At 39.2% G+C, this 14,006-nt stretch overlaps 1 protein-coding gene across 1 annotated transcript in view; it reads right to left on the bottom strand.

The window, feature by feature from the left end:
- The window catches only part of SRPK2 (SRSF protein kinase 2), a 157,744-nt gene that overhangs the window by 110,766 nt on the left and 32,972 nt on the right, over positions 1 to 14,006 (bottom strand). Inside the window, exons 2-3 of the mRNA XM_075343479.1 lie at positions 6,582 to 6,690; positions 3,022 to 3,109 (exon numbers count right to left, since the gene is read on the bottom strand). Of these exons, the coding sequence (XP_075199594.1) occupies positions 3,022 to 3,109; positions 6,582 to 6,690 (197 nt within the window). The remainder of the gene's footprint in view (positions 1 to 3,021; positions 3,110 to 6,581; positions 6,691 to 14,006) is intronic.

Below are 14,006 nucleotides of genomic sequence, written 5' to 3'. Positions count from 1 at the left end.
GAAAATAACAATAGTTGATTGCGAGTCAATGGGAAAAAAAAAGATCTACCACTGATGCACATATTTTCTCAAAGCACCACTCCAGAGTTTTGTTTTCAGTGCTGCAATGGTGCTATTAATTTAAAGTCCCTGCCCTTAGTTATATGCTCACCAGCCGCCGTCTTCACCTTTTAATCGGCATTGCTTCAGTCCCCAGGGGCCATCGTATGAGTGTAACTTCTGATTGCCACAAGTCAGTGGTAATGGTTCCAAGCTGTCAATGCAAGTCTATGAGAGCCAGAACGTTACTCTCATAGACTTACAATGAGTTGTAACTTCCAGATTGCTCCAGCAAACACTGGAGATATCTGGTCACAACATGCTAAAGACCGCCACCACCTGGAACAACGGTGATAGAAGGTGAAGGCAGTGTAGGGCGAATATAAGACTAGGGTCATGGACCTTAGATTAGAAGCGCCACAATAAAACAGTGCTGCAGTGGTGCATTAAACAAATCTTCCAATGTATCAGAATTAACGGTCATATTAAATAATATAATTAATAGTACTTTCAAATATATATATATTTTTTGTTTAACTAGATTTTTATTGAATTACAAGAAGTAAATGTATAAAATTACATCATAAAACTCAATATACTAAAAATCAATACAATAGTGTTTTACTAAATAATCTACGGTATTAGCAACAATGAATTAACTCAACCCTGAAAAGGTCACCTTTTATGGTTACATTTAAACTTCAATGAAGACTAGACAAGACAGGACACAAAAAGGAATGGTAGGAGGCGGAATAATTAGAAAAAAAAAAAATCAAAAAGCAGCATCAATCTAATAATTCTAGATGAACAACTTTTCGTAACCATATCCATTAACAATCTTTTTGCACCAAAGATGCATCCCAATGAGCCCAGATGGTATTAAAATGTTGCATTGTGTTTATTTAAGAGAGCTGTGAGGTATTTCATGCCTCGTACATCTTGGATACGTGTGTGACGCTCCATTATTTGGTGGGCGTTGGGTTAACCTCCACTTGCATGCTACCAAACATCTAGCAGTAGAAGTCAACTATAGTAGGAGCTGTTGAGGTTTATGACTAATCTGAAATGGTGGAACAGTAAGTAAAATTGAAGATCCAGAGGTATGAGAGGCCAAGTAAAGCACAATGAAGTCTTAGCTGAACCCCTCCTTAAACCGTTGCAAAGTACCAATTGGAAGGAGTTCCCCCCGAAAACATTCCCATTTACTTATGTAGGAATATTTCAGGTGATCATCTGTGAAGCGATTAAGTAAGAACCTATAAATATCTGATATTAGTCCTTTAGTTGATACACCTGCTCCTCAAAGTAGGTAGGTTGGGAAAGTTTGAAAGAGGAATACATACAACATCTAATACATATATGGTTAATGGGAATTTAAAGGTATGTTGTAGCGAGATTTCAATACATCAAAACGGTAACAAAAGCCTAGAATGCATATCAACTAAATCTGCAAAATAAAAAAGTAGTTCATTAAACCATGGCCTACTAAGGTTACTTTTCAAGCTATCAGGCAAATTAGAATAAAATAAAAATGAGGTCATGGGAGAATATTCGACCAGTAATGGCAATATATTAAAACATCCATCTCAAATCGTTTTGGTAATGGCCCCCAAAATGGGAGAATCTAATTTATTTGAGGTGGTCGCCCAAAGGTAGGAGTTGTGATGGATCATTGCTAGCCATCATTTTTCAATTCCCATCCATCTAGAAAATGCCTTCAAAGTAGACCATTCTGGAATGTGCCAGAGAAGGGTTGCCCAGTAGTATTTCATAACATCTGATACACCTAGTCCCCCTTTCGTTTTACTTGTTACTAAAATTTAATTCTTAATTCTATGCTGATATAGCGATTTATAACTAGAGCTCAATTGCACCCCCAAATATCTCTGGGAGGGTCCTTCCATTTATAATCATATGTTTTCATAATTGAGCTTAATGATCTATTGGAAGCATTAGGAGGGAGTGCTTCTGTTTTGCTACTATTAACTTTGTAACCTGAAAGATAGCTAAACTGTGTAACTGACTTACAACTGACTGACGTACAACATCATCTGCAGATGAAGTCAATTTAAATTCCTTGTCTCTCACCATAACTACATTAATATTTGGATCAAGCCATATAGCAGCAGCAAGGGGCTCTATGCAGATTACTAACACCAAGGGTGGTAGGAGACAACCCTATTGAGTGCCATTATGAATTTGAAAGGGTTGGGATAGTGCTTGTGGCAGCTTGACCATGGCTGAAGGTTGTGAATAAAGACTTTTTAATACAAATAGACCTGATATTCCATATTGGGTTAGTGTTTCAAATATAAAATGACCACCATGGGCAATCAAACGCCTTTTCAGTATCCAAACTACGTAATATTGCAGTACTCTCTGTCTTGCTTACTAGTTATATAAGGTCTATTACCCTTCTTGTGTTATCACCACCTTGTCTACATGGTATAAAACCTACCTGATCAGTGTTGAAGCCAATTCGATAAGCGCAACACTGATATTTTGATAAACATTTTTATATCTGGATTAAGAAGGGCTATGGGCCTGTAATTAGCACAGTATAACAGGTCTTTTCCCGGTTTGAGCTCACTTTCAGTTGATTGCTTGTTTAGTCTGAAGGCGAGCATACAGAAGCCGATGCTGTTTGGACACGGGACTTGTGTGACGTCACAACCCCATGTGAGTTCTATGGAAGGCGAGTATAGGCTTTATTATTTTATGTGGGGGAAAACGTGGAATCAAAAGGGGTTGTCCTGGTCGTGGATAAACCCTTTAAGTTCACATTCAGTTTCCAGTAGCATATTTTTGTCTGAGTTGATGTTTTGGTGAGGACAGTACTTTTCAATATTAATACATTTTAGTAAAAAGCTAAAAAGCAAACTCACACCAAGAAAATAAATTAAACTGCAACTACTTAACAAAAAAATAATTAAATAAAACTATCTCAAAATATGATTCAGCAATGAAAGGGTGTCTACTTACACATCTGAGCAGCTTTATTTCATCCAAAGCAGTCTCCGTATAATGTTGAGCACTTTTTACTACTTTCATTGCAACAAACCTCTTCCCCCTAAGAAATTGATAATTTTACAAGTATGTTGAAAATCGAACACTATAAATTATTCCACATGATTTAAAGGGAAACGTCACCCAGAATCTACAGGTCGTAGTTAGATCATCCATAGTCTAGTCACTTCTGCAAAACACAGCTGCAGACAGAATAGCTAACTAGACCCGATTAGTCAAGATGCTTTGTATGGATATACACAGACAGATATTTATCATATTAAACACTTAGAGAGAAGGAAAAGGTCTTATATTATAATGCCATTCCCAATCACTGTTCTCTTTAATGCAGAATTGCTAGAAAAAGGCAAATTACCCGAATTTAAAGGAAGGTAATTCCTAACCTCTGACCATCTAAGCATGGTTATTAAAATGAAAATTCTAACTTAGGCTACATTCCCATGATGAGCTTTTGATGTAGCAGAATTTCTGCATATATTAGGTAAATTAGGTTATTTGCATTTTTTCATTGTGCTTTTATCACTTTTTTGATGCTGAGGTTTTGTCTCTTTTTTGCTATGTCATGTTTTAAATAAAGTTGCTCTGTTTTTGATGCTTCCTGGTATTTGGCTCTGACGAAACTTTATATACTTAGATAGGATTACATGCGTTTTTTTATGCGTTTCCGCCGCAAAACTGCATGAAAAACGCAGGTGTGTTTTTTACCTGCGGATTTTCTGCATCTAATGCAAGTCTATAAGGAAATTCTGCACAGAAAGCTCTGCATACCCGCAGGATAAATTGACATGCTGCGGATGTGAAATGCGCACTGCAGGTCAGTTTACCCTTAGGAAAAAAAGAAGCACATTGGGCGTGAAATTTCTATAAATCCCATCCATGTTGGTTGAACTGTAAGACATATGTTTTTGATACAGCGAAAATATGCAGTGTAAAAAAACTCATCAAAAGCTCATAAATGGGAAAGTAGCTTACATCTAAATGTTTGTGTGGAGTTCTCCTTTAAATCTTACATCATCAGGGCAAAGCAGGCAAAAACAAAAAAAAACTAAACTATAAAAATACTAACGATGTCTGTAAAGGGCTGTGAAATAAATGGCATAAATACTGAATACAGTATATTCCAGAAGCACTCTAATAAGGAGGCAGCATAGCACCTTGCAAGTGAATGTGCACAAAAACAAAACAAAACAAAACAACGATCTACAGCATTGGTAATGTGGCACTGCTCTGTATTTATAGACGTCGGTTGTTCATGTTTTGAATATAAAATGTCAAAATGTATGGGATAAAGAATCTGAGGAGGTGTACAGTTTAGTTTGTAATGAGAGAAATGGATGGGGGGACGATGATATTATGATTTAGTATGAGAAGCTTCTTTAACCCCCTTCCGCCAAGGCCAATTTCCGATTTTTCATTTGCTCTCCCCTTACTTTTTGTTGTTTTTTCGTCCACATAGACATATCAGGGCTTGCTATTTGTGAGACAAGTTGTACTTTTGAATGACAGTATTCATGTAATCATATATCATGCCCCACCCTTCAGCTGCGACCTCGCCTCCTGTGACCCCACTACACCGCCGTCACCGCATTTCCCCAGTAAGCTATATCCGGAATATAAAACGGATTCCAGGGTTATAAGACAAAACCTTTTTTTAATAATTTTTTTTCCAACACTTTCTTCCTATGAAATTGGGGTGCATCTTATAATAGAGTGCGTCTTATAAACTGAAAAATACGGCATATATTATATACATACAGTCTATGTATTTACATGTGGCCATTTTGTGAGACCTGTACTGTTTTAAATGTTTGGTCCATGGGGGCAGTGTGATGGCTTGTTTTTTGTGTCCTGAACTGACATTTTTATTGATACAATTATGGAGTAAATTCAATGTTTTGATCACCTCTTATTGCATCTTACTGGAGTGTTGCCAAGGCTGAAATTCCAAAATTCTAGCATTTCCAAGTTTTTCTCTCATTTAGATGGTTACCGATCAGGTTCATTTATATTTTTGATCGATCAGACTTTTATGGATGTAGAGATACTAAATTGGTGAATTTTAACTTCTTTAATTTTAATGGGAGGAAAAGGGTGGTGATGAACTTTTTAAAAATATGAAAAGAAAAAACAAACATTTTTTTTTCCCACGTTCTACTTTATTTGTTTGCATGTTCTAGTTCCTTAAACAGACTATCATCCAATTCCTTGTGCTATACACCTCAATAATATAGTAGTGCTCTGCATAAGGAAAATCACATTCTCCTATGCTTTCACAGGAGTATCGTTATGACTGACACAGGGGTCTTCAGGAGACCCTCAGCCACCATAGAAACCCATCGGGGCTCCGCGATCACTTCATGGGTGATGCCCCCCTATCCTGGAATGCTGTAATTGTCGCGGCCAAAGAAAATGACAGTGGCATTTAAACAAGTTAATAGCTGCAGACGGGCTGCACTTCACCCGCGGCTGTTAAAAGCAGATGATGACTGAATATCACAGCCATCATCTGCCAGGAAAGATACGAGCATCACAAGCAAGCCCACGTCAAAGCCAGCATATGACATAAATAAATGTATGTCATGTCGAGGGGTTAACAAAAAAAAAAATTGTCAGCACGAGTCACCATCCCAATCTGTTTATATGGACATGTTACTCTCTGAAAGATAAGGTCAGCCACACCTTTACTGAAGCAATTTGTTGCTCCATAACTGAAAAAAAAAATATCTTTGTTTGAAGTCATATAAAAATAAAAAATAAAAATAATAGTACCCTGGGAGTGTTAAAGCCCTTCACAACTTTCTGTCTCCCATCAAGCTCCACCTGCCCCTGCTTGACTGATAGATCAATGGCTTGACTACACAGTTAGCAAGCTACCAATCAAGCAGAAAAAGGCGTGCATGGGTGAAGATAGAACCAGGGAGGCAGAGTCTTGGGAAGTGCTTTGACACTCCCAGAGAACTAAAAGATCATTTGCATATTTGCATATAAATTAAAAAAAAAATGATTTTTCAGTAATGGAACAACAGATTGTATAAGCAGCGACAAAACAAAAAACATCAAAAAGTGAAATACAGGTAACTCAATTTTTGATGTTTTTTATGGATTCACCATCTTAATGTTTTTATGGAATGATTAAATAAATCGATATATTTTTGGAAATGAGACAATGCTGGGTCCCCCCTTTTCTTATTGAACACTATAAGTAGTTTTGTGGAAAGTGATTTAAGACGTGTTGAAATATGTTTTTTTGATGTAGCCTTGTTTTTAGGAAACAAATGAAAAAACATATCACCTTTTTAGAGGCCTACAGCAGATTGGGGTTTTTATAAATTAGTATCTTCCGAATGAATATATGTACAAGAGATCATGTGAATGAATATATATAAGTGAATAAATATTATTATTATAAAAGAGGCACATCATTCTATTTTAAGTGGAGCTACCATAAAATGAGACTGAAGTTTATACAATAAAAAATAGAGGAAAAAAAATCAAAACAAACATATAAATCTTACTGCATGTCCCAGCAGAGCCACACCGTAGAGAAATGACCCCATCCTAACTTCCGAATAACGTGGTAACGACCATTAAACAGATCTCCTATTTTCACCGGATGGTAGCCACCTGTAGAAGAGAGGTAATAATGTTACACATTTTATACACAAATCTTACTGGATTACAAAAAACTGTCAACTGGTCATCTACATTACAAAAATTGTCCTCTATATAATTCAAGGATAGATGATTTAGGGGTTACATTAAAATTAAGGGGCAATCCAGCCGTGTTTTTACAATCTGTGTAAGCACTAACAGGCATCTCTGCTGGCACAGTTGTCACAAACCTCTCCAGCCGGCAACTCCGCTGCTTCTACTGATGCCACATCAACAGAGCTTGGTTTCCACTCTGCTCTATTAACGGGGTGTGACTGCCAACGTCATGCTGGTTGCCACCAGTGACACCCTTTCATGGCGCCAACAGTGACACCCTTTCAAAAGAGGAGCCTGGAAGAAGAGCTGCACTGTTGACATGGAGCAGCTGAATCTGTGACAGGAGAGGTTAACGACCACTCTGTGCGGGTGCTGGGTAGAACAGGTAGATAGTTGCCCCTGATTGCAACTAACTAGCTGTTAGTTTTTAGGCACATAGTAATAAACAAATTCCTGGATAACCTCTTTAAAGCACTTAAATCAGCATTAGTGATGAGCGAGCACTACCATGCTTGGGTGCTCGGTACTAATAACGAGCAGTTGGATGCTCGGATGGGCTTGACTCCTGTACCGATTATAATGGAAGTCAATGTGGAACTAGAGCATTTTTCAGGGAACCTCATTGACTTCCATTATACTTGGGTACTTTAGTCTCCAACTTCTTCTTACGAGTACTGAGCACAGTAGTGCTCGCTCATCACTAATCAGCATGTATAGTGAAGTGCCGAGTTCTTTTTCTCACATGGTACTATGAGTTGAAACCCTACGTATTCACCATCTGACTCATGAGTGCCATGTATCGAATATAATTGTGACACGACCATTAGATGGAGGTCTATGTTTTCTTTTCCTCTCATGTAAATCTGGCACTTCGCATCAATCTTTTAGTTGAAAAAAATACCAATGTATCTACTACTCCTCTATTCCAGATGTGCTACTATCACTTTTTTGGGGGATTTCTCTTGTCCTGAAAGGAAACTTGTTCCCAGGACAATTCCCTTTAGATAAGGTCATAAATTACATTAGTGTTAATAAAGTAATCATCTTGAGTCTGGGTTGTTTTTGTTTTTGTTTTTTTTAAAGTCCATGGAAACATTTTCATGGGCTAATATTTATTTGCTGATATAGCATATATAATTGGCCAAGGTAAGTCATTACTAGTTCCGAATATTATCTAAAAGAGTACTTGTCATTCCAGGTAACTTCAAAATATGCTGTATGCTTGTATTATAGAAAAACCTTCACTATTTTTGGCCATGATATGACCCCCCATTTTTACCAGTTTTCCCCTGCACAGGCTCATTTTTAATTTTCAGTTCTCTCTAAGCTGTTGGGAGGAGACTAGCTCCTATGATAGCTCCCTTACATAGCATGCAGAAACAGTAGGGATTCCTGCTTCTTTCCTTAATAACCACATGTTTAGAAGTAGCAGCAGCATGGAAGACACTATATAGCAGTTCTGAGCTGTGTGGCTGTATATCGGGCACTGGGAGATGGTAAATCACTCACACTTCAGCATGATCTACCTGTCTAACAATGTTTTGGGGTTTTTTCTCGCTCTCTTCCTTACTCCTCCTTCACTCTGAAAAGAGTATAATAGGACGAGTATCCCTCCTGAGACCAAGATGTGTTTGGGAAGAAGAAGTGGCTCATGAGTGCAGAAAGAAAAATATTTCTCTGATAAAAGATATACAGTGGAACCTTGGTTTACGAGCATAGTCCGTTCTGGGAGTGTGCTTGTAAAACAAGTTACTCATCTAGCAAAGCAAAGTTTCCCATAGGAAATAATGCAAGCTCAGACAATTCGTTCAACAACTTGTTCAATGTCCCATTCTGGTCCCCTATTGTGCCATTCCACACACGCACACACACACAGACACACTATGCTCACCTTACCTTTCGTTCCATCACCGGCCTCCTGGTTCTTGTAGTTTTCCGGTACAGGATGTGTATCGGGTAACCATCGCAACCAATGCCCCGGAGCTTCCGCTGCCAGAGCGCAGACGTCAAAGGCAGGAGACGCTTGCCTCTGATTGGCCAGCGCGCTGCCTTTGAATAGCGTCTGACAGCGGAAGTTCCTCCATCGTCGCGATGGTTACCCGATACACATCCTGTACCAGCGAACTACAAGAACCATGAGGCCGGCGATGGAATGGAAGGTAAGGTAAGCATAATATTTGTGTGTGTGTGTGTGTGTTTATGTGTGTTTGTGCGGAGTGCGGTCAGAGCGCGGTTAAAGTACGGAACCGGAAGTGTGTGCGGTGAGTATTTGCTCGTACGGCAAAGTTTGCTCGTAAACTGAGTTACAAATTTACAGCAAGCTTTGCTCGTATAGCAAAATGCGCGCAAACTGGGTTACTTGTAAACCGAGGTTCCACTGTATTATAAATTTTCTCCTATTTGTCTGTACTACTAATTTTAACATATATAATTTTATTGTTGAACTGACGGTAACCGTTAAACGTTTAGTAGCATGCATGGTTTATATGGTATATGAACAGACATGTTAGCTGGACATCAAGGGTAGGCCAAGCACTTGCAGACTTGTATATCAGGCTGTATTTATAATATGACTACATGTTGCACTATTTTTGCCATTAAAAGCAATGGAAACCTTGACGGAAAGCCAAAACCCATATGTGCTCAACAAAGCCGCCTTTCACATTTGACAGCAAGAATAGCGCAGCATGCACAAGATTGCATTATAAGAAAGGGGGCCACTGAGTGCTGAAGTATGGGACACTGGGATCCAGCAACTTGTAGTGGCTTTCTTTAAAACCGAAGCCATAATATAGATCTGAACAAAGCTTTACTTACAAACATAATGATTACTTTTCAGCCACTCCATTGAAAAGCTATGCTGAAATAAAACAAAGCATATACCTACTTGTGCCAAATTAATCACAGTGGCTCACACTGAATAAGAAATGTGGGCCATCTTTAGACACCTTTGACCAACTTTATAAAAACACCTATTGGTTAGTTTATTTTGTGAAAATAACAAAATCCGTTAAATTTATTAAAAAAAACAACAAACCTTACAAATATCTGTTGCAACTTTTACGCAGTCTCTCATTTTAATCAATGTTCCTATCCTACTAGCCACCATGCCTTGCCTAGTGAGCCACAGAAAGTGTCTAAAGCACTTTAATAAATTTGGTACAAAACTTGTCTTTTTTTTAAACAAAAATTTCCGCACTATAAATTAATAAAAATAAAACAGGAAAAAAAAATATGTTTTTGTAGCCCACTGCAACTAATCAGCTTTTGAATTTCTTTTTTTTTTTTCTTTTATACCAGCATTACAGATTTAAATAACGTCTCACACACTTCTCCCCCAAATCCAAACAAAACAAAAAATATCAAATACAGGAGATATGTCATGGTATCGAAAAAGAGTGATTGCCATGGTTAGTTGATGGTAGTCACTGCGAGTGCTCAAGATTAGTGATGGGCGAATAGTAACTATTAGGGATGATCGAATACCTCAAATATTCAGCTTCGCGAATATCCGACGAATAGGTCGCCGCTATGCGAATATTCGATGTGCAATGTAAGTCTATGGGAAGCCCGAATAGTTCCAAATAGTTGTTATTCGGGTTTCCCATAGACTTACATTGCGCATCAAATATTTGCGAGTAATCAAATAGCGGCGACCCATTCGTCAGATATTCGCAAAGCCGAATATTTGAGGTATTCGATCATCTCTCTCTCTCTCTCGTATTCGATCATCCCTAGTAACTATTCGTGTTCGGAGTATGCTTACCGAAAACCGAGTACTATTCCAGTTTTCGTCACTGCAAGAAAAATGCTCCATTTCCCATTGACATGCATTAAGTTCGCTATTTGTGACGAATACCGGAATAGTACTTTGGGATTTGTTACAAATAATCCAAACATGAATAGTTACTATTTGCTCATCATTACTCACGATTAGAACATTGGGAATATGGCAGTAAACAATTTGCTACTCCTTCCCTGGCTTCTTACAAGTGCTTTGAAAGAACCATTATAATACTTAACACAAAGTAATATTACAATAGTTTTTTCCAGCAATACCCTATCAGAGGAGACGTAAACAATGTCTTTGCAGTTCTCTTGACGCCAAATCGAATTCGTCAAAACATCAATTGTCAGTGACAAAGCTCATCACAGAGCTTTTCTCCCTTCTTTAAGTTTTCTTTGCTTCTTGCAACCCTTGAATCTACAGCAGCTGGTCTTCTAAATCCTCTGTAACATCACATTGTGTGTACATTACACAACTGCTTCAGCTGAGCACATCACTGTAATACTTGGTACTTATGTTTCTCAGATAAAACCCTATTGCGCTTTTTCCTTTTTTTAGTTTTCAAAAACAAGAAAAAGTGTCAATGGCATAGAGTGCCACTTTCTCTTCTACGTCCCCTCTATAAAAACCTTTAATGCCGGATGCTTCTTAAGCCTGCTTTACACTTTACGATCCAGCATACGATATCGTATGCGATCGTAACCGCCCCCATCGTATGTGTGGCACATTCAATTTGTTGAACGTGCCGCACATACGAGTAACCCCCGTCACACGCACTTACCCGTCCATACGACCTCGATGTGGGCGGCGAACGTCCACTTCCTGGAGTGGGAGGGACGTCACGCGGCAGCTGGCCAATAGAAGTGGAGGGGCGGAGCTGAGCGGGACGTAAACATCCCACCCACCTCCTTCCTTCCGCATTACCGGCCGGGAGCTGCAGGACGCGGGTAAGATCTGTTCATCGTTCCCGGGGTGTCACACACTGCGATGTGTGCTACCCGGGGTATGATGAACAATCTGACGTTCAATTCATGAGGAATGAACAACGTGTGTGCGATGAACGTTTTACCGTTCAATCGCAATCGCACGTAGCTGTTACATGCTACAATGTACCTTACGATGCCGGATGTGCATCACTTACGACGTGATCCCGCCGACACATTGTAAGATACATTGCAGCGTGTAAAGCGGGCTTTAATCATCGCAAGAAGCTCAATTGCCAATGCAAAGAGCAGAGGCGATCTGGAACAACCCTGCTATGTGCACCTACCGAACATAAAAACTGGAATAAGCTATCTTTTTACCCTTATCCTAGCCATCAATTTCCCATACAGCAGCCTTATCCATGAAATAAATCAAAAATCCATACCAAATTTTTCTAACACTGGCCACAAGAAATCCCACTGAATACAGTCAAACACCTTAGTGGTATTTAGCGAACATATGGCCTCGCTAGCATTATCTGCTGGCAGTTGACTGTTAAGAATCCTGTTTGATCTATGTGCAGCACAGTGGATATAACTTTGTTAAGCCTAGTGGCTAGGAATCATAGAATGGTAGAATTGGAATGGACCTCCTGGGTCATCTAGTCCAACCCCCTGCTCAAAGCAGGATTCACTAAATCATCCCAGACAGATGTCCGTCCAACCTCTTTTTAAAGACTTCCATTGAAGAAGAATTCACCACCTCTCGTGGCAGCCTGTTCCATTCGTTGATCGCCCTCACTGTCAAAAAGTTTTTTCTAATATCTAATCTGTCTCCTCCCCATCAGTTTCATCCCATTGCTTCTAGTCTTTCCTTGTGAAAATGAGAATAAAACTGATCAGTCCACAGTGTGACAGCCTTTAAAGATATTTGTAGACAGCTATTAGGTCTCCTCTCAGTCTTCTCTCTTTTGCAAGCTAAACAATCTTAAGGTACCGTCACACATAACGAGATCGCTAGTGAGATCGCAGCTGAGTCACGGTTTCTGTGACGCAGTAGCGATCCAGTTAGCGATCTCGTTATGTGTGACATCTACCAGCGATCAGGCCCCTGCTGTGAGATCTCTAGTCGTTGCCAAATGGTCCGGACCATATTCTTCAAAGGAGATGTCCTGCTGCTATTGTTCTTGCATCGCTGGTAACATCTGACTGTGTGACATCTCACCTGCGACCTCCCAGCGACTTACCTGCGATCCCTATCAGGTCGCATCGTTTTTGGGATTGCTGGTAAGTCGTTGTGTGTGACTGGGCCTTTAAATCTTGTAACCGAAATAGGACATGGTTTGCAGACCAGTCACCATTCTGGTAACTCTTTTCTGAACTTGCTCCAGTATGTTGAGGTCTTTTTTAAAATGTGGTGCCCAGAACTGGACACAATATTCCAGATGAGGTCTGACCAAAGAGGAGTAAAGGGGAATAATGACTTCATGTGATATAGAATGTATGCTTCTGTTAATACATCCTAGAATGGTGTTTGCCTTTTTTGCTGCTGCATCACTCTGTTGACTCACATTTAGTCTGTGATCAATTAGTATACCTAAGTCTTTTTCACACCTGCTGTTGGATAGCTCTATTCCTCCCATTCTGTATATGCTCTTTTAATTATTCTTGCCAAGATGTATGACTTTGCATTTCTCCCTGTTAAACACCATTCTATTAGTTATAGCAAAGATTATAGAGAAGTTAGGACCTTCGTTATAATCTCAACATCTGTAGATAATAATGATATGAACTGTAAGAAACTAGAAGCAATGGGTCCTTGCCCTGTTTAGGTAGAACAAGACCACCTCTTGGAGGTAGTGCCCACTCAATGCAAGAAGCTTTTGAGAATGTAAAAGGTAAAATGTTAATAGATGTGATGAGAAACCAGATGTTTTTATTTAAATTGAGACTCCCCTTGTACTACTAAGTACACTGCACAAAAATGTAAGCGCATCACTTGTTTTTGCTCCCATTTTTCCATGTAATGAACTGTAAGATCTAATTTTCTCTCACATATTGTTCACAAATTTGTCTAAATCTGTATTAGTGATCACTTTTCCTTTGATGAGATAATCCACCTCAGCATGGCATATCAAGATGCTAATTAGACAGCATGACTATTGGCACAGGTGTGCCTTAGGCTGGCAACAATAAAAGGTCACTCTAAAATGTGCAGTTGGGGTTCATGGAGGTCAGAAAACTAATCCGTATCTTGTGTGACTGGCATTTGCCTCACACAGTGCAACACATCTCCTTCACAAAGAGTTTATCAGGTTGTTCATAGTGGTCAGTGAAACATTGGCCCATGCCTCTTCAATGGATGTGCAAAGTTGCAGGACATTGGTAAGAATTTGAACACGCTGTAATGTACTCGATTCAAGCATGCCAAAAAAGCTCAATGGGTGACATGTCCGGTGAGTAAGCTGTCCATTCAAGAACTGGGATGTTCTCACCTTGCACAAATTGTGTACAGATCCCTG

Source organism: Anomaloglossus baeobatrachus, chromosome 4 (genome assembly GCF_048569485.1).
Source record: "Anomaloglossus baeobatrachus isolate aAnoBae1 chromosome 4, aAnoBae1.hap1, whole genome shotgun sequence".
Classification (NCBI taxonomy): domain Eukaryota; kingdom Metazoa; phylum Chordata; class Amphibia; order Anura; family Aromobatidae; genus Anomaloglossus; species Anomaloglossus baeobatrachus.
This window is presented reverse-complemented; position numbering and strand designations above follow the sequence as displayed.